We start from the raw sequence: 22502 nt of genomic DNA on the forward strand, positions 1-22502 counted from the left end.
AGTTGTTCTTTCTAAAGTCATGTCAATTTTTCACATGTATTAAGATATCAAAATCAACACTGTACATTAATTAAATATCTTGAATAATAAGCTAGGTCAAAATGGATAGTCTAACTACTGGAAGGTAAAAATTTTAACTTTGTATTTCCTTAATAAAGCATTAACAAAATACTGTAATAAAACATGAATTCCGCTAGACCACACCACAGGATTTCCTTTACAAAACCATCAAAGCAGCACGTACTCTACAGACATCCCAAGTTTATTGCCAAGATTAAGTGAAACTATACATGGAAGTGCTATGAAAATGATAAACAAACATGAATTATGATTGCCTCCAGTTGAATATTTTAGTAGACTTCTTTCTGAAACCATCTGTCATTCAGTCCTTCAGAGGCAAGAAAACGACAGACTTAGGTTTCCTATCTAGAACTCTGGATCTCGTCAACTCTTCATCGGCTGCTTCCCTAGAAACTTCTCATTCTCAACACTCCTCTTTGCCACAAACATTATTCTTCCTGTTCCTTCGACCAATTCTTTCATCTTTTATCCCATTATCTAAGCTCTAGAGTTCTCGCTCCCCAACACAAAAGGTAAAATCAAAGAAAAACAGCAAAGCAAGCAATACATAAAAATACGTGACTCCTCCTCCACAGAAGGTTCGGTACACTTACTGAAAACTTCAGTTCCAAATTTTGTTCTATATAAACATCATAGTTCACTTCAGAGCTAAAAGCCCAAAGACCAATCTGATTTTATCCTAAGTTTCTTGTAGTACATAACATGTCAAAGTGTATAAACATGCCGTATAGTAAAAAGCAGTAAGCGTCAGGCCTGCCAGCTGCAACATCCAAGAAACTTACCTCTAAAATCTTATCAAGGAAGGTTATAGCCGCAGTATAATCTGAGCTCTCGAAAGCATCGAGTGCTTGGGAACGCAAACGTTGCATTTCATCAGATTTCACAAGTTGCAACTGGGCTTCCTTTTCTTCATTTTCACTTGGGTTAGACTTGAGCTATAAGAATGAGAAATTAATGAGAAATTTTTAATCTCTTAAATCTCATACCCACAGTACACACCACGATCTGACCATTTTAAGTCCTTAAGTTCACGGGGGGGACAAAGTAAAGAGACACTGGCCAAACTGGCTTGTCCCAGGACTTGCCCGGGGGCTGACCAGCGGGAGGGTATCTTTACCTCCACACAGTAGAGAGGAGCACGCTGGAAGCTGGGGCAAAAGACCTGGGTCCCCAAACCTTACCAGGAAGCAAACACATTTAGAAATGTGAAAGGGCAGAGAAGAACGAAGTACGGAGAGCTCTCGCCTCACTCTTCGGTACAGCTCTGCAGAGTCATGTGAGTTTTGTGTATTCTGCCTTCTAGCTCTATTTCCTAAATATGTATTTTTAAGTATAAAATAATTTTACCAAAATAATGAAAAACAGGGAAACCGAAGCATGTTTTTTAGAGGTTACAGGATGAAAATCTGATACCAGAGAGGCTAAGGTGTAATGAGAAAGGAAGAATTTATGGGGAAAAATGAGAGAGTAATACCTTATGTTAAAAGACTTTAATAATAGAGTTTTAAGAGGTCTGCACATTTTCTCTTTTTAAATAACTTTATCAACGTATAATTCATACCATAAAATTCATCCATTTTGAATGTGCAATTCTGATTTTTAACATATTTAGCAAGTATGTACCCACTACCACAGTTTTAGACCATTTCTATCAACCATTTAAGATCCCTTGTGTTTGCTTATAGTTCATTCCTACACCGAGCCTGGCCTCAGGCGCAGCGACTCTTAACAACTTCTTCCTCCAAAGAAATCTTAAGCTTAATGGCTTAGAAAAACTGGGTGCTTACATTAAAAAGCTCTGACTTGGGCAAGGAGGGACTTTTTTCCTGGCAATTACAGTTTATATGTCGTAATTCCTGAAATCTAATATTCTTACTAAGATGGAAATTGTAGTTGATAGGTTCCAGTTTTGGGTGAGGTGCAGCCAATGGTAGATTTCTAGAAATGTCTCTCCTCCAACTGACCAATCATACTGCTCCCCCTTTTAGCTAAAAAACACCCCCACCACGACCTACCTGGTAGTAAACACTCCAAATGAGAAACCTCAAGGACACTATTTCTGAGTAGAGGATCTCTATTTCTCCATTTTGTTTTTAGGATACTTTAGGTATTGTTTTGTCTGTTTAACCGTTGGCTTTTGACGGAATGGATAGGACTCCAAGTATCCATAGGTAACTAGGAATTAACAACCTCAGCTTGCTCTGAAGAGGATTGTCCCTGCATGAATGAATTACTCAGTTGACGGGCGTTGCTGTTAGGCCGTGGCCTGCTAATCTAGGACTGTTTTATCAGCCTCAGGCTGGTCTTGAACACTTCTGGCAGACCACACTGGAAGAAGGATAAATGTGTATGTCACTTTGCTCCGGGTAAAAGTAATTTACTGATTAACTTGTTTCCTATATGCACACTACTGCTCCTTTCTGAACAGACTACATTAGAATGTATTAGAGACTGCCTCCTCTGGATGGAATTTGCATCTTTTTTCCTCAAACTTTAGAGTCTAATCTCTAGCACATGATTTTTCTTGTTGGGAGGTGAGAGCAGGGAAAGCCCTAAAGTTTGAGGCTGAGGATGGAGGGCTCAGCCTCGCTCAGTGCTCAGACAATGGGAATGGGAAAGATGGAGTGAGGTCAGGTCCTCTGGAGGATAGAGGGAGCTAGGAGGAGAGGGAGGGAATTCTTGCAAGGATGTAAGAAGGGAGCCTGAAAAACAAACTAAGGATTTACAACCCTGAGGAGTGTCAAAGTTAAGTGAGATGAACGTGTGCACTCTCACCACAGGTTGGGGGCCCCACCCAGGGTGCGCACATGCACAGACTGGACCCTGCTAGCATTCCCCTCCCTCCTTTTTTCCTGTTTCTTCGTAATCCTTCTCTTCTTTAGTGTTTCATATTTCTGACCCTCTCAGATAAACCTCTACCTATGACAATATTTTATTTCTTATTTCTTACCATTTACTGTGATCACTGAACTTCTGGATAAAAACCCATAATAGCTATGGGATGGGAGTTTGTTAAAAGGGGTGAACTGCTCTCTAATCTAAATACACCCCTATTTCTGGGGCTTCAAATGAAAACAATGGGTCGAAAACTGTGGTGGGCAGACTTCTACGACGGCCCCAGAAGACCCCCACCTCCTGGAATTCATACGTTCGTGTGACCCCCTCCCCTAGAGTTCAGGATGGAGCTGGTAACTCCTTTTAACACACAGAATATGACAGAGGTGACAGGATGTCACTTCCTCAGGTACAAAACACTGTGACTGCCATCTGGCTAGCACTCATTCTCTCTTGCTGGCAATCTCTTATCTTCTCACCTGCTCACTCTGACGAAGCAAGATGCCAGGCTGTGAGATGCTTTATAGAGAGACCCACAAAAGAAAGAACAAAGGGAAGGCTCTACCCCACACTCAGAAAAAACAGACGCCTCAAGTCTAACAGCTCAAGAGGAATTAAATCCTGCCAACAATGAAATGAGTTTGGAAGCAGTTCTTTCACCAGCCTAATCTCCAGATAATACTGCAAGCTTACTTGACACCTTGACTGTGGCCTAAGAGAGACCCCGAAGCAGAGGACCCACCTAAGCCCGCCCCGATTCCCGACCCCATGAACTGTGTGTTGCTTTAAGCTGCTAACTTTGAGTAATTTGTTAAGCAGCAATAGATAACTAGTACAGTAGTTTTACCACCTTTCAATGGCCGGATTGTGAATATTGTCAAACAGATTTTATATTATTAATGTTTTAAAATAAAGTCTAAATGGGAAAACAAAAAAACCTAAGCCCAAACCTTGACTTTATCACTTATTATCTGTATATTATATATACATTTTCTTCACCAAAAAAAAAGGGGGGGATAATGATGTGGGAAACAAAGGCAAAAGAAAAAATTAAATTTCCTTACTACTTATAGCCCCCTGACAAGTCCCTGAAACAGGCAGAGTGACCTTCCTCTAGGAACTCGGCTACCTCAATGTTAATACTTTGCTAAGGGCAAAAGGCAATCTTAGCCCAACCCCAGGATCCTGTGAGCCTACTTTAACATATAAAAATTCTTTTGGAAACTTCCTTCATCTCTACCTGAACCCCTCTTCCTACCAAGATACATGTTAGCAATCATCCTCCAAGCATACGGCCCACTGATACATACCTGAAGGGTCTCATGACTAAGGTTTTATTAGACAGTAATAAATAACCTTTTCCTAACAACGGCCAGCTCCCTCAAGGTCCTGGAAACCTTGTTTCCAAAACACCTTGGAGGTTTCTACTGTCCCTAAACTCCCTCCCAACCTCAAAGTATATAATCAGTCACCCATCACAACCCCAGTGCAGCTCTTTCTGCCCATGGGTCCTGTGGCCATGCTTTAACAATTACCACCTTTTTTGGACCAAAGATGTTTCAAGAATTCTTTCTTGGCCATTGGCTCCGAACCCCAACATTTCCTACATCAATAATGCTTACACCTTGAGGAACAGTCTTTGAGAATCTAAAAAGATTTTTCACGCAACACATGGCAAGTACTCCAAAAAATGCTAATAAAAATTCCAAGCTCCTTTTTTGAACTTTCTAGAGTATATAAATTGACAATGAGGACAGAATGCAATACTTCAAACGGCTATTCAATTTATTTCCCATTGCATTACATATTAGCCGACTTAAACTGGGTGCCCTCTATGAAAGTGAGCATAATTAAAGTCCCAGAATAACACCTGGGTGGCTCAGTTGGTTGAGCATCTAATTCTAACATTAGTTTTGGCTCAGGTATGACCTCAAGGTCATGAGATCAAGCCCCTCCTCAGGCTCTGTGCTCAGTGAGGAGTCCACTTATCCCTCTTCCTCTGTTCCTCCACACCCCCACCTCTCCCTCAAATAAATAAAATCTTTTTAAAAAGTCCCAGAATAATAAAACCTTAATTTGACTCAAGGTCAAAATAAAATTAGATTCCGGCATAAAATACATTCACCAAACTGTTTTTGCTCAAGAAATTAATTTTTCCAACCCTATTAAATTTAATTATGGTTTTAAGAGGTAAGTAGCACAAATTTACATTTTTCATTTGATACTAATTGATAACATAGAAAAATATGTAATATTTGAGGTATACTGCAACATTCCCCAGTGACTTCTAAAATTTGCCTTCACAAATTCTTTCTGCAGTCTTTGTTAAGGGAACTGTACAAAAATAATACCAACTAATCTGAATGTCAATACAAAGTAAGACCCAATTTTTGAAAAGCAACTGTATCCAAGTCAAGGGGTGGATGATTGAGTTAAAGTGTTCTAAGGTACTTATAATTTTCTAGTGGAAGCTAAAGATAGTGAGTACGTGTAAACCTTATTAAGCATGCATGTTGAAATTCCTGAGTAATGACTAAGAGAAAAAGACACAGTATGTATAACAATATAGAAAGAACAGAATAAGGAAGAAAAATCTAAATCAATTGCAGGAGGGAAGGAAGAGAAGGGTGGACTGACAGGAAAGGAACACTTGGATAAACAGAATCTAATAGAAATAGACACAAAAGATGTCAAGTTGCATTTCTTATACCAACCAAGCCAGCAAAAACTACACTGCTCATACCAAGTGCTGTTGAAGATACGGGGCACATGGAACCCTCTTACACTGCTGGTGGGAATATACATTTGGATAACCACGTAACAGGACAGTGCTTAACTGTCTGGCCAGGTTAAAAAAGGTATATACCCTATAGCAGCAATTAGAGTGTGATCCAGGGACCCTTGGGAATCCTTACTACCCTCTCAGAGGTCCGTGGGGACAAAAGTATATATGGATCAAAGACAACGCATTCAAAGTGCAGGATAAACCAATGGATTTCATTATGATAGAGTACTAAAAGTTCACCCGTAAGATTTCCGAGTCCACACTGCAACTAACCAAGAACTACTACCGGAGTTCGGTACAACATCAAAGAATATCCGCAACTATATAAAATGAATATTAAAACATTCTTCCTTTTCCAACCACTTAAATGTGTGACAGCCACATTTTCTTCAGTATTACTTCAACCAAAATATAAATCAGATCTGGGAACCTGATTGTGTTCAAGTAAGCCAGATATTAAAGAGATTTACAAAATGTAAAAAATACCCTTTATTGTTAAATTTTTTGTTGTTTTTGAAAATATAATTAAGTTGCTGCAAAAAAATCTATATTAACATAGAACGGGTTTGTTACTTTTAAATTAGTAAATATTTTTTAATTCCTAAAATTAACTTCTAATACTGTAAATACTGATATAAACAAAAGCTCTTTGGAGTCCTCAATATTTAACAGTATAATGGGATCCTGAGACCAATCCTGAGAATCTCTGCTCTAAAGGGACTCAGCATCACAGGGAAAATAAGCAAGAATGTCACTGAACCTGGCAGTGTATAAACTCAAATATTTGTTGAATTCATAAATAAAACCTACCAGAAATGAAACATGAAAATGTGAGGCTAGAGCTAATTTCTCACAATCGTAACACACAAAAAAGATATCCTCAAGATTCCAGAACTCTCTCATTCCCTCAGTTTTACTCAAGACGACACCCTTAAGTCCCATCCCTCCAAGCTCCCTTAACTATTCCACACAAAGGTAGTCCTCGCTTCCTCTAAATGTTTAAATCACTTAAGAAACTCCTAACAAGGAAGTAATCTAAGAAATCATCTTGCCCAACCAACTCCCACTTTGTAAATGAAAATACTGAGTCTCACAAATGGTAACTTGCCCAACATTACACAGCTAATCAGGAGAAAAGTGGGGTGGGTCTCCCAACTTGTAGTCACGTGTCAATCTTATCTTGTTATCTAGACAAGCTTATATTCACTTCTTATAAATATCTCTGTGCTATCAACTTTTCACATATTTAGGGCTTATTTCTTCCAACTAAAGGGTAAACTGCTAAAGAACAGGATATATGTCTTAATGCCTACACTGCATGCCTATTTTTCTTTTTCATTTAATACTGTTACCTATGAGCTACGTTGTACTGTCTCTAATTTTAGATAAAGAAATCAAATGATTATATAACTTGCCAGGAGTCTTGCTTTGGATGATGGTAATGATGAAGATCGATCATGACAGAAGAAAACATTTAGGGGCGCCTGGGTGGCTCAGCCGTTAAGCGTCTGCCTTCAGCTCAGGTCATGATCCCAGGGTCCTGGGATTGAGACCCGCATTGGGCTCCCTGCTTGGCAGGAAGTCTGCTTCTCCCTCTCCCACTCTCCTTGCTTGTGTTCCCTCTCTCGCTGCCTCTCTCTGTCAAATAAATAAATAAAATCTTTTTTAAAAAAAAAGAAAACATTTACTAAGAGCTTTCTACATTTCAGGCACTATTCTAAACCAAACCAAAAAACCTAAAGGACATTTCAGATTGTCTCCCTTTTACACACAGGAGGAATCTGTGGCTCAAAGTCACTTCCAGAGCCTACATTCCTAACTATTCCCTCTTCTGTGTACAATGACGCCAAACATGTAAGCTGCCTAACTGACATCTCCAACAGGACATCTTAACAGCACCTCAATAACAAGTCTAACACAGAATTCCACACCCCATTTCCATCCCACTGCCACCATCACCATGCCATCCTGTTCAAACAATGGCTCCTCTTATTATTTAGAACAAAGCCTAGGGTCATGCTAGATTCTTCTTTATGTCATTATGAGTCTGGCTCTGTTTTCCTGCTGATAATTTTAAGCCTCATTCCTCCCTCTTCCCCTTTTGCCTCACATCTGACCAAAGTGATAAAGCATAATTCAGTTTCTCTCAAAGTGGAATGAGTCCTAAAATTGATAGAGTCTTACCATCGGGCCCTCGACGTGACTGCATGTGCACAAAAATGGTCTAGCACACTTCAGTCGAGTTGCTAACACTGTTGGTACCATACAGACTGAGTTTAACTACCATTTAAAGTCCCCGAGAAGCTAATGTATGACAAAGGCAATGAACAGGGCAGTGTGATAATAAAGATGTATATCTAAGTCTCAAATGGCTCTTTTATAAGCACAAAGTAAAAATAAGTTAATAAGAAGGCATTATTTAACTAGCAGCATCTATTCTTTTAATAGGACATAAAGCAATAACATGTCTTACAACTGATGGCTCCTTATATTTGATGAATTATGGCATATGATCCAGTATTACATCTGATTCAAAGAACTCTAGAGCAACTGTACTGAGTTGTAGGACAGACTCCTATCTTTATATTAAATTACAACCAAATTTATTTCATGCCTTTAAAAAGTACTACTCCCTTTTCTTCCTAGCTCATAACAGTAAACTGTTTATTTCTGATTTAATTATCTTGAGACAATACAAGTATCCTTTCTGTACTAAAAGGTTAAAGATGGAAAAAACAATGCCAAAAGTTATATCGATGCATATAGCTGATTTACGTTAGTCTGATTTGTTTGCAATTAACACACTACCAACAAAGAGTTTATTTAAAAATCTTAACAGAGGTTTATACTTATTTTAAAAAAAAAACTGCAATTGGCCCTGATATTTAGCTAGTAATATGGCTGCTCACCACAATCAAAATGCAAGTTGCTAGCCTTGTCAAAATAAAAAATACTGAAATATGAAATAAACATTTAAACTGACCATTACCTTCACTGTATTAGGATCTTATAGAACACTGCCTCGATCTAAATACTTTTCACTTAAAACCAAAGCATGGATAGAAAAGATAAATAAGGAAAAGATAAATAAAATAATGAACACCAAAAACAGAGGAGTTTAAACTACATTTACTGTATCTTGGAGTTGATAAGAAGGAAGAATTCACAGACTGCAAATTACAAAATAAAATGAGTTGCTGACAATCAGGATTTTTATAATAAGGGAGCCAATGATCATTTCAATGGCAGAAAAAACATTTGACAAAGTACAACATCCATTCATGATAAAAACCCTCGACAAAGTAGGTTTAGAGGGAACATACCTCAACATAATAAAGGCCACATATGAAGAACCCACAGCAAACATCATCCTCAATGAGGAAAAACTGAGAGCCTCTCTCTAAGGTCAGGAACAAGGTAAGGATGTCCGCTCTCACCACTTCTACTCAACATAGCACTGGAAATCCTAGCCACAGCTATCAGACAACAAAAAGAAGGAAAAGGCATCCAAATCAGTAAGGAAGAAGTAAAACTTTCACTATTTGCAGATGACATGATACTATGCACAGAACACCAAAGACTCCACCGAAAAACCGCTAGACTGATCAACATACTCAGTAGTCACAGGATACAAAACTCATCTACAGAAATCTGCTGTGTTTCCATACACCAATACTGAAGCAGCAGAAAGAGAAATTAAGAAAACAATCCCATTTACAGTTGCACCCAAAATAGTAAGATACCCAGGAATAAACCTAACCAAAGAAGTGAAAGACCTGTACTCTGAAAACTAGAAAACACTGATGAAAGAAACTGAAGACGACACAAAGAAATGGAAAGACATTCTGTGCTCACGGATTGGAAGAACAAATACTGTTAAATGTCCACACTATCCAAAGCAATCTACACATTTAATGCAATCCCTCCCAAAATACCAACAGTGTCATTTCACAGAGCTAGAACAAACTATCCCAATATCTGTATGGAGCCACAGAAAACCACGAAGAGCCAAAGCAATCCTGAAAAAGAAAAGCAAAGCTGGAGACATCACAATTCCAGACTTCGAGTTATATTACAAAGCTGCAGTGATCAAACCAGTACAGTAATGACACAAACACCAGACACATAGATCAAGGGAGCAGAATACAAAATCCAGAAATACACCCACAATCATATGGTCAGTTAATCTTTGACAAAGCCGAAAGAAGGTCCAATGGGAAAGAGACAGTCTTTTCAACAAATGGTATTGAGAAAACTGGAGAGCCACATGCAAAGAATGAAACCGGACCACTTTCCTACACCATACACAAAAATAAATTCAAAATGGATTAAAGACCTAAATGTGAGATCTGAAACCATAAAGGTCCTTGAAGACAGCGCAGGCAGTAATTTCTCAGACGTTGGCTATAGCAACTTTTTTCTAGATATGCCTTCTGAGGCAAGGGAAATAAAAGCAAAAATAAACTATTGGAAGTACATCAAAATAAAAAGCTTTTTCCCTTGTGGTGATGAACACAGGGTGATGTATGTAAGTGCTGAATTACTATATTGTACACGTGAAGCTAATTTAGCACTGTATGTTAACTAACTGAAATTAAAACAAACTTTAGGGGGTGCCTGGGTGGCTCAGTTGTTAAGCATCTGCCTTCGGCTCAGGTCATGATCCCAGGGTCCTAGGATTGAGCCCCGCACCGGGCTCCCTGCTCAGTCGGAAACCTGATTCTCCCTCTCCCACTCCCCCTGCTTGTGTTCCCCATCTCGCTGTGTCTCTCTCTGTCAAATAAATAACATCTTTAAAAAAATAATAAAAAATAATAAAATAATAAACTTTAGGGGTGCCTGGGTGGCTCAGTTGGTTAAGCATCCGACTCTTGATTTAGGCAAAGGTCATGATCTCAAGGTTGTGAGATCGAGCCCTGCAACAGGGTCTGCACTGGGCATGGACCCTGCTTAAGATTCTCTCTCTCCCTCTCTCTCTGCCACTACCCACCACCCACCCACACACACTCTCAAAAAAAAAAAAAAAAAGAAGAAGAAGAAGAAGAAGAAGAAGAAGAAGAAGAAGAAGAGAGCTGTATTTTCTCTACCCATCCTTCTCCCCTAAATAATTTCTCTCTGGGCTCCTATCTCAGGGAATAGCATGTACATGTAACCAATATGAACAATCTAGAAACCTGGGCATCACACCTAATTCTTCCTTCTCTCTTGCCCCATTCATTTTCTCTCTCTGGATCCAACCTCCTAAATGTCTACCTGTTTCTCTCAATCCCCACCTACTCTAGCCTGATCTTTGGCCTCCATAAAGTCACACTTGGATTACTTACTGCACCAACTTCATTATCAGACTGTCTGCATCCACTCATGTCTTCTTCTAACCCATTCTCCAGAGTAGCCTGGATTCTACAGAAGGAAACCTTGATTCCTAGCATAAACCCTCCATGGCTATAAAAACCAAAAAAAACCCAAAAAACCCCACTCCTGGGCCTACATATGTCCTCTTTCCAGATCGCTGCTCCCCTGTCCAGTTTTCTGGGCTCCTGCTCTCATTGTACTTGAGGCACTGTTTTCTTAAGTGACAAGGATGCTCACCTTCTGCCAGGATGGCCCTCCCAGCCACTGTGCTAACAGATTCATTCATCCTCTTAACATTCATATTTCCAGGACATCCCATCCTTTAAGAAAGCCCTTCTTGACCAGAACCCCCAAATCCCAGTTAAGTCAGGGGACCATTTTGTCTGTTTCTGTTAGGCTCAATCGCAACACTTTATAGTCATATGGTATCATATTTGCCTGATTACTTCTTACCCCAGTATAATCTTTCCAAAGGCAGAGACTAGTTTTCTTCATCAGCAACTCTAACGCCTATCACCCTGCCTTGCAAATAATATGCACCCAGTGCTCGCTGAACTAACAAGTGACCACACGCACTGGTGGCAGCAGGAGTCAGTGACAGCTCAAAGACAAACTAATGTAAGACACTGTTTAGGATTAGGAGAGCTGGTATGGACCTGAGGTGCTGCTTATACAGGAGACCCTCCAGCAGCAGAGTAACCTGCACACATAACACAGAACAAGATTCTCACTGTAGCCCAAAAAGAAATTAAGTATATTCGAACTTCTGTTCCATTATGTAAAATGTAGCTGAGTATACTTACCAGGCTGTATATACAGCACTTTATTAGTAAGATTAAGTCTTTACTATGTCTGATAGGCTGGTAAATGCTCTTAAATACCACAAAAAGCCCATTTAACTCAAAACATATAAAGCAAACAAATTATTATATATCTATATTCACAAAGCTCTAAAAATTAAAGTATGAGAATTCTTTGATTGGTAAAGATAAAATATAGTCATAACACAAAATTGATCTTTTCAAACCAGACCCAGACATCACCTATTTAATAGTACCAAACTTTATTTTTTTAAATATTTTATTTGAGAGACAGACAGACAGATATAGCAAAAGAGAGAGTGTGAGCAGGGAGGAAAGGGAGAAGCAGGCTCCCCACGCAGGGCTCAATCCCAGGACTCCAGGATCACGACCCAAGCCAAAGGCAGACACTCAACCGACTGAGCCACCCAGGCGCCCCTATGGTACCAAACTTTAAAGACAGGATGTCACCTATACAATTTCTTTGCTTCACAATGAGGTAAACAAGGTCCCCAGAAAGTAAGAACTTTTCAAAGTCACTTTATACTATGCCTCCAAGAGATACTAATATTCTCTGTTTCTTGCGTATCTTTCCAGAGGCTTTTATCTGTATATAAGCAAATACATGTGTTTTCTCACTTTTTTATGCAAATAGCAACAAATGTTCTGCACCGTGTGAAGCACACACACATGTTGAGTCCTGTGCCCATATTCAACCTAACAGCCCTCACAGAGTGCATCCAATTACTAATGAGAGCGGAGAGCAACAGCACGGTGCTTAAGAACACAGGTTCTGGAATCTTAACACCTACTTGCTTACTACTGGGTGTAGCCTTGACCAAGTCATGGAATTTCTATAACCTTTATTTCCTCAGCTGTAGAGTGAGACTACCAGTGTACCACACCCTAAAGGTGGAGCAGTGAGTCAGTGAAAGAATCCATACGAGCCCCATAGCACGACACCCCGGAAAGGCTGAGCGCTGTGCAAACACCGTGGCTACGTGCAAAGGCAGATCTAAAACGCAAGGTTCCTGCCTCTTGTTCCAAAACTTATCTTCCCTCAAAATTTGTTTTATTCAACTTTAAAACAGGAGAAGAACTATAAATTTTGAAATAATTACCACTTATACCAATTTAACACACATAAAAGTTTTCTGTAATTACAAATAACATTTACACGCAATTTTTATTTTGCCTTTTAACTGACTATTTTGTACATCTAGGTCTGTAAATCAATAGCATACATAAGTAATTGTTAATGAATATTATTCTATGGTAGTGACACAATATTCTCTAATAGTTTCCAAAACAAATAGAGCTCCAATAAGTATCTGTGGGCAAAATGATTTTCTTTCATAATACTTACTGCCAGATTTTTCTGCAGAAGTTCTGTTTATACTTGCAATGTCAACTCTCTTATATGATTGGAAACATTTCCTTAAAGTCCCATCAATATTAGGCTCTGTGCTATTTATTTATTTTTGCTATACCTAATAACTAGTGGTCCTGTGAATAGTTCTAATGTTTATCTTCTCTCCATTTAGAAAGACTGGACACTGCAGACACTGGGTTCGTATCTCTTCTGCTGTCCACTTGATAATATTCTTGTATCATTTGCCCAGGAGAATCTAGGTTCCAAATACTTAAAATTCAATCAACTTTATATATGTTAACTGATAAAGTTCTTCCCAATATTCTCATTTTGACCCTCTACCACCTATACATTTAGGATATTGAAATTACTGTTCAGACAAAAGATATACATGTGAGATTTTCTAATTATGAATCTGAATCTTAAGTCCAAGTATTTCTAGGTCATCTAAATTTATTCTAAATAAAACATAATTTTTTGGCTCTGTGAACAGAAAAGCATGATAATTCAGGGCACTGAACGAGAAAAACATGCAGCCAAGAATACTATATCCAGCTAGGCTGTCATTGAAAATAGAGGGAGAGATAAAAAGCTTCCAGGACAAACAGAAACTAAAAGAATTTGCAATCAACAAACCAGCCCTACAAGAAAATATTGAAAGGGGGTCCTCTAAGCAAAGAGAGAGCCTAAAAGTAACATAGACCAGAAAGGAACAGAGACGATACACAGTAACAGTCACCTTACAGGCAATATAATGGCACTAAATTCGTATCTTTCAATAGTTACCCTGAATGTATATGGGCTAAATGCCCCAATCAAAAGACACAGGGTATCAGATTGGATAAAAAAATAAGACCCATTGATATGCTGTCTGCAAGAGACTCATTTTAGACCCAAAGACACCACCAGATTTAAAGTAAGGGGGGTGGAAAACCATTTACCATGCTAATGGATACCAAAAGAAAGCTGGAGCGGCAATCCTTACATCAGACAAATTAGATTTTAAACCAAAGACTATAATAAGAGATGAGGAAGGACACTATATCATACTTAAAGGGTCTATTCAATAAGAAGCTCTAACAATTGTAAATATTTATGCCCCTTACATGGGAACTGCCAATTATATAAGCCAATTAATAACAAAATCAAAGAAACACATCGACAATAATACAATAATAGTAGGGGACTTTAACACCTGCCTTACTGAAATGGACAGATCATCTAAGCAAAAGATCAACAAGGAAATAAGGGCTTTAAATAACACATTGGACAGATGGACTTCACAGATATCCTAAAGCAACAGAATACACATTCTTCTCTAGTGCACATGGAACATTCTTCAGAATAGATCACATCCTGGGTCACAAATCAGGTCTCAACCGGTACCAAAAGACAGACCATAATGCTTTGAAACCCAAACTCAATCACAAGAGGAAAATTGGAAAGAACTCAAATACATGGAGGCTAAAGAGCATCCTACTAAAGAATGAATGGGTCGACCAGGAAATTAAAGAATTAAAAGAATTCATGGAAATAAATGAAAATGAAAACACAACTGTTCAAAATCTTTGGGATGCAGCAAAGGCGGTCCTAAGAGGAAAATATATAGCAATACAAGCCTTTCTCAAGAAACAAGAAAGGTCTCAAATACACAACCTAACCCTACACCTAAAGGAGCTGGAGAAAGAACAGCAAATAAAGCCTAAACCCAGCAGGAGAAGAGAAATAATAAAGATCAGAGCAGAAATCAATGAAATAGAAACCAAAAGAACAGCAGAACAGATCAATGAAACTAGGAGCTGGTTCTCTGAAAGAATTAATAAGATTGATAAACCCCTGACCAGACTTATCAAAAAGAAAAGAGAAAGGACCCAAATAAATAAAATCATCAATGAAAGAGGAGAGATCACAACCAACACCGAGGAAATACAAACAATTATAAGAACATATTATGAGCAACTATATGCCAACAAATTAGACAATCTGGAAGAAATGGATGCATTCCTAGAGATGTAGAAACTACGAAAACTGAACCAGGAAATAACAGAAATAACCAGAAAACCTGAACAGACCCATAACCAGCAAGGAAATTGAAGCAGTAATAAAAAATCTCCCAACAAACAAGAGCCCAGGGCCAGATGGCTTCCCAGGGGAATTCTACCAAACATTTAAAGAAGAATTAATACCTATTCTGAAACTGTTCCAAAAAATAGAAATGGAAGGAAAACTTCCAAATTCATTTTATGAGGCCAGCATTACCTTGATCCCAAAACCAGACAAAGACCCCATCAAAAAGGAGAATTACAGACCAATATCCCTGATGAACATGGATGCAAAAATTCTCACCAAAATACTAGCCAATAGGATCCAACAGTACATTAAGAGGATTATTCACCACGACCAAGTAGGATTTATTCCTGGGCTGCAAGGTTGGTTCAACATCCGCAAATGAACCAATGTGATACACTACATTAATAAAAGAAAGAACAAGAACCATATGATACTCTCAATAGATGCAGAAAAAGCATTTGACAAAGTATAACATCCTTTCTTGATTAAAACTCTTCAGTGTAGGGATAGAGGGTACATACCTCAGGATCATAAAAGCCATCTATGAAAAGCCCAAAGCGAATATCGTTCTCAATGGGGAAAATCTGAAAGCTTTTCCCCTAAGGTCAAGAACACAGCACGGATGTCCACTATCACCACTGCTATTCAACATAGTACTAGAAGTTCTAGCCTCAGCACTCAGACAACAAAAAGAAATAAAAGGCATCTGAATCGGCAAAGAAGTCAAACTCTCACTCTTTGCAGATGATATGATACTTTATGTGGAAAACCCAAAAGACTCCACTCCCCAAAACTGCTAGAACTCATATAGGAACTCGGTAAAGTGGCAGGATATAAAATCGATGCACAGAAATCAGTTCCATTTCTATACACAAACAACAAGACAGAAGAAAGAGAAATTAAGGAGTCAATCCCATTTATAATTTCACCCAAAACTATAAAATACCTAGGAATAAATCTAACCAAAGAGGTAAAGAATCTGTACTCAGAAAACCATAGCATACTCATGAAAGAAACTGAAGAAGACACAAAGAAATGGAAAAACATTCCATGCTCATGGATTGGAAGAACAAATATTGTCAAAATGTCTATGCTACCTAGAGCAATCTACATATTTAATGCAATTCCTATCAAAATACCATCAGCTTTTTTCACAGAAATGGAACAAATAATCCTAAAATTTGTATGAAACCAGAAAAAAACCGAATAGCCAGAAGAATGTTGAAAAGCAAAGCTGGTGACATCACAATTCCAGACTTCAAGCTCTACTACAAAGCTGTCATCATCAAGACAGTACAGTACTGGCACAAAAACAGACACATAGATCAATGGAACAGAACAGAGAGCCCAGAAATGGACCCTCAACTCTATGGTCAACTAATCTTCAACAAAGCAGGAAAGAATGTCCGATGGAAAAAAGACAGTCTCATCAACAAATGGTGTTGGGAAAATTGGACAGCCACATGCAGAGGAATGAAACTGGACCATTTCCTTACACCACACACAAAAATAGACTCAAAATGGATGAAAGACCTAAATGTGAGACAGGAATCCATCAAAATCCTTAAAGAGAACCCAGCAGCAACCTCTTCCACCTCACCCGCAGCAACTTCTTCCTAGACACATTGCCAAAGGCAAGGGAAGCAAGGGCAAAAATGAACTACTGGGACTTCATCAAGATAAAAAGCTTTTGCACAGCAAGGAAACAGTCAACAAAACCAAAAGACAACCGACAGAATCGGAGAAGATACTTGCATATGACATATCAGATAAAGGGCTAGTATCCAAAATCTATGAAGAACTTATCAAACTCAACACCCAAAGAACAAATAATCCAATCAAGAAATGGGCAGAAGACATGAAGAGACATTTCTCCAAAGACATCCAAATGGCCAAGAGACACATGAAAAAGTGCTCAACATCACTTGGCATCAGGGAAATACAAATCAAAACCACAATGAGATACCACCTCATACCAGCAAGAATGGCTAAATTAACAAGTCAGGAAATGACAGATGTTGGTGAGGATGTGGAGAAAATGGAACCCACCTACACTGTTGGTGGGAATGCAAGCTGGTGCAGCCACTCTGGAAAACAGTATGGAGGGTCCTCAAAAAGTTGAAAATAGAGCTACCCTATTACCCAGCAATTACACTACTGGGTATTTACCCCAAAGACACAAATGTAGTCATCTGAAAGGGCACGTGCACCCCAATGTTTATAGCAGCAATGTCCACAATAGTCAAACTACGGAAAGAGCCTAGATGTCCATCGACAGATGAATGGATAAAGATGATGTGGGGGGTGGGGTGTGTGTGTGTGTGTGTGTGTGTGTGTGTATACACACATATACATACAATAGAATATTATGCAGCCATCAAAAAATGAAATCTTGCCATTTGCAATGACGTGGATGGAACTAGAGAGTATTATGCTAAGCGAAATAAGTCAATGAAAAAGACAATTATCATATGATCTCACTGATATGTGGAATATGAGAAACAAGGCAGAGGATCACAGGGGAAGAGAGGAAAAAACGAAACACAACGAAACCAGAGAGGGAGACAAACCATAAGAGACTCTTAATGTCAGGAAACAAACAGGGTTGCTGGAGGGGAGGGGGTGGAAGGGATGGGGTGGCTGGGTGATGGACACTGGGGAGGGCATGTGCTATGGTGAGCGCTGTGAATTGTGTAAGACTGATGAATCACAGACCTGTACCCCTGAAACAAATAATATATTATATGTTAATTAAAAAAATTTTTTTAATTAAAAACGTTTGCTTTCTGACATACCCTGTGAAGAGGAAAAGACAAGCCATGGTCTGGGCAAGCACATGTGCAGACCACACATGCGATAAAGTATTTAAAATACATAAAGAACTCCCAAAACACAATTGTAAAAAAGCAAACAATCCAACTAGAACATGCGCAAAAGACATAAACCAACTTTACACCAAAAAGGACGGGAAATAAGCACAAGAAAAGATCATTAAACATCAGGGAAATACAAATTAAAAAAAAACAATGAGCTGTCACTACAAACTTCTCAGAATGGCTAAAATAAAAAAGAGTGACAAAACCACGTACTGGCAAGGATGCAGAGGAACATAAAATGGCACAACCACTCTGAAAAGCAATTTGGTGGTTCCTTCTAAAACTAAACAGACAATTATGATACAACCCAGAAATTGCACTTCTAGGCATTTATCCCAGGAAAATGAAAACTTCTGTTCACACTAAAACCTGTTTAAGAATGTTCGTAGCAAAAAAAAAAAAAAAAAAAAAAACGAGAGAGAGAGAAAAGAAGGTTCGTAGCAGTTTTATTGATAATAGTGAAAAAGTGGAAACAACCCAAAGGTCCATCAACCAATGAATGGATAAATAAAACGTGTCATACACATACCACAGAATACTTAGCAATTAAACAAGCAAAGTGATATATGGAACAAACTGGATCAATCTTCAGGGAATTCTGAGTAAAAAAGTCAACGCCAAAAGTCCATGTATGCAACATTTTTGAAATGTCAAAATTTGAGAAATGAATCACAAACTAGTGGTTGTCCAAAGTTATGGATGAGGGGCCAGAACAGTATGTGGGGGAAGTGGACGTGGTTATAAAGGGGCAACAGGAAGGATCCTTGCGGCTACAGAAGCGCTCAGCATGGTAACTGTGGTGTAAAGAAAAAGGGTATCGAGTTAAGCACACACACAGAAGTGAACACTAATACTAAAACTGAGGAAATCTGAATAGACAGGCAGATTGTATCAATATCAATATTCTGGTTGTAATTTTGTACTATATAGGTTTACAAGCCATTATCATTGGGGCAAGTGGGCATTGGGTAAAGGGTACACAGGATCTCTCTGTATTATTAATTACCACTGTATGTGAATCTACAATTTTCTCAATAAAAATTTCAACTAAAAATAAAAAATCATTCAGTACAGCTGCACATTCTCATGAAAGAATCCGGTAATAATAGCAAGGGTGGTTTTAAGAACACACTAGCAGAAGTACGACTGTCAGAAAACAATCTAAAAGTAGAAAGTCTCATGGAAGTCCCCCTTCTTGTTTCTGAGAGGTTTTGATATCGATCCAGAAAAGAGATTAACTCAAACATATCCAGAGCTCCTGGAAAGCCTGGGTGGCTTAGTCGGTTAAGCGGCTGCCTTTGGTTCAGGTCATGATCTCAGGGTCCTGAGATCAAGACCCACATTGGACTCCCTGCTCAGCGGGGGAGCCTGCTTCTCCCTCTCCCTCTGACCCTCCTCCCTCCTTGTTCCCTCTCTCTCTGTTTCAAATAAATAAAATCTTAAAAAAAAAAAAGACATACCCCGAGTTTCAAGAACTCACTTTTCCAAAAGGATACATCCATTGCCCAGTAAGGATTAATTTTTGCTAAAGCTTTATTCTAAATTGTGTTATTTCTGAAAGGCTACTCTAATGTGATTGGAAAAAAATTCTAAGTAACAGATTTAACCATCTGTTAAAAAGAAAGAAACCCATTCTTATGCTTTATCATTCATCCATCCATTCAACAAATTTCTCACAACACTTGCTCTGTACAAGAACTGGGCTGGCAGGGGCACCTGGGTGGCTCAGCCGTTAAGCATCTGCCTTCGGCTCAGGTCATGATCCCAGGGTCTTGGGATCGAGCCCCACATTGGGCTCCCTGCTCTGCAGGAAGCCTGCTTCCTCTCCCACTCCCCCTGCTTGTGTTCCCTCTCTCACTGTCTCTGTCAAATAAATAAATTAATAAATAAAATCTTTATTAAAAAAAAAATGGGCTGGGGAAAGGTGACCCTAACACCATGGCCAGGTGTTTCAGCCTGCTCTCAAACATCTTCCCAAATAGTAAGAAAAATTAGATAAACATAAAGGAACATCCAGTTTTGCTGAGACCACGAGACAGCTACTGATTAGATTTTAATACAATTAAGTCTAATGTTTTTTGGATTGCTTTGCATATAACTGAGCATTGTGACAAAGATTATGAAAATACTAGAAATTTCAGTTTTATTTTCATAGTGGTTATCATCTCGTAACTAAGCATTTTTATAAACTACAAAACTGTAAATAATGAACAATGAGGTTTATACAGTTGACCCCTTGAACGACACAGGGTTAGGGGCACTGATGCCACCCACCCCATACAGTCAAAATCCATGTATACCTTGACTCCCCCAAAAATTAGCTACTAGTAGCCTATTGTTGATTAGAAGCCTTATCAATAACAAATAATCAATTAACATATATTTGGTATGTTATATGTACTATATACTGTATTCTTACAATAAAGTAAGCTAGAGAAAAGAACATTTTAGTAAGAAAATCATAAGGAAGAAAAAATACATTTACAGTACTTATACAGTCTACGTATCAGTGGACCCATGCAATTCAAACCCATGTTGTTCAAAGGTCAACTGCTCTTTCTAGATCACTCCAGAAACAAATCCAGATAGAATAAAAATGCAGGTCTTAAAACAAGCTTCATGAGGGCCTCAAGACATTGGCTGTCTCTCCAAATCATTTCTCAATTACATGTAATCTGTACCATCCCCCAACAAATCCAAAACACTTTACACACTGTAAAATAGCCATATGGGTAATTATAAAATTCCCTTTTAAGAATGTCTCATTATTCCTTCCAAATCAAATGAAGCGTTTCCCAAGGACTTTTAGAATAATTCAGCTGACATCTCTAGATTCTCATGGAAAACAAAGGAAAACATGTGAGCTATATAGACTGAATTAAAGTTATATATTCTTTCCACATATTTTACCTTCCAACTATTAAAGTGATTCTCTCTTGTCAGACACTATGTATTAATTCAGAAACTGTGATTTTTATATAAACAAATCAAATGATTTTCCCTTTTAGCTATAAAGTTATTACTTAAATGTCTTACTATAAAAAAGTCCAATATATTCACTCTTCTTCATAAAGATGTTCAATATCTTCATAAAGTCAAATACAAATTGAACTTACCACTTTTTTAAAATCATCTTCTGCTTCATCAAGTTTTCCTTGTTTGAGTAATAAGTGACCTCTCTGTAATCTTGCCTAGAAAAAAGAAAAGGTATTCTGAGTACCATGCATTTCCAAATTTTCTTTAAACACAAAGAATAAAACCAAATACACTAATGAAGCATTAATATTTATTTTTCCAATGTCCATTTGACTTGGCACTCTTGAGAACAATCCCTGGAACCACTGAATGTGTATTACTTTTATTAAAGTATGCTTCCTTAAAAATGCTTTTTGTGCTATAGCCCCTAAAATTGAAAATATGTGTCCATACAAAATCTTGTACATGTAATGCTCATAGCAACAGCTAAAAACCCAAACTCCCACCAACTAATAAGTCAATAAGCAAATGTGATTTATGCATACAGTGGAACCCACCATAAAAAGGAATGAAGTGTTGACACAAACTACAACATGGATGGACCTTGAAAACAATATCCGTAGTGAAAAAAGTCAGACACAAAAGGCTACCTACTGTATGATTTCATTTATATGAAATACCCAAATACACAAATTCATACAAACAGAAAGATATGTGGTTGCCAGAGGCCAGGACATAAATGGGGAGGGGCTGCTGATGGGTACTAGATTTCTTCAGGGGTGACAAAAGCGTTCTGGAACTAGACAGTGGTGATGCTTGCACAACCTTGTGAATATACTAAAACACCACTGAATTATACAATTTAAAAAAGGATGAATTTGATGGTATGTGAATTACATCTCAATTTTTTTTTCCATCGAAATAACTTTTTGTCCCTACAAAAAACGTTGTATAATTCAGGACTTTACCAAAGTTCTAGACATTATTTTGTTTTTATTAATTCTCAGTGGAAATATTCACTCTACTATAACCGAATAACAGCACCTCTTCCCTTTCCACATGCATCATTCCCCAACCCCCTCCATTTGATATTCTTCTTCTTCTCATGTGCATAATCCCATCTCTTCCAAGAATACCAACTCTCTGATGACCAATGTGACCATAAGACAGAAACCACACTGGTAGTCCACTAAAACTTATATATTACTTTTACAATACATAAAAATGTCCCTAATCCTCTGTTAAGTGCATCAACACACATAAAAAGCAAGATGAAAGCCACTTCAACTACCTAATAGCTACTGTAATACTAGGACAATGAACTACTTAACCTTTGTGAAAGGTTGTGCTTAGCT

General features: G+C 38.2%; 1 protein-coding gene across 2 annotated transcripts in view; it reads right to left on the reverse strand.

Moving 5' to 3' along the window:
• DNAJC3 (DnaJ heat shock protein family (Hsp40) member C3) overlaps positions 1 to 22502 on the reverse strand; it is a 76828-nt gene that overhangs the window by 24911 nt on the left and 29415 nt on the right. For both annotated transcript variants that reach the window (XM_026493490.4, XM_057307597.1), the window contains exons 4-5: positions 21288 to 21362; positions 864 to 1016 (exon numbers count right to left, since the gene is read on the reverse strand). In XM_026493490.4, coding sequence (XP_026349275.1) covers positions 864 to 1016; positions 21288 to 21362 — 228 coding nt within the window. The remainder of the gene's footprint in view (positions 1 to 863; positions 1017 to 21287; positions 21363 to 22502) is intronic.

Source organism: Ursus arctos, unplaced genomic scaffold, assembly GCF_023065955.2.
Source record: "Ursus arctos isolate Adak ecotype North America unplaced genomic scaffold, UrsArc2.0 scaffold_10, whole genome shotgun sequence".
Taxonomy (NCBI): Eukaryota; Metazoa; Chordata; class Mammalia; order Carnivora; family Ursidae; genus Ursus; species Ursus arctos.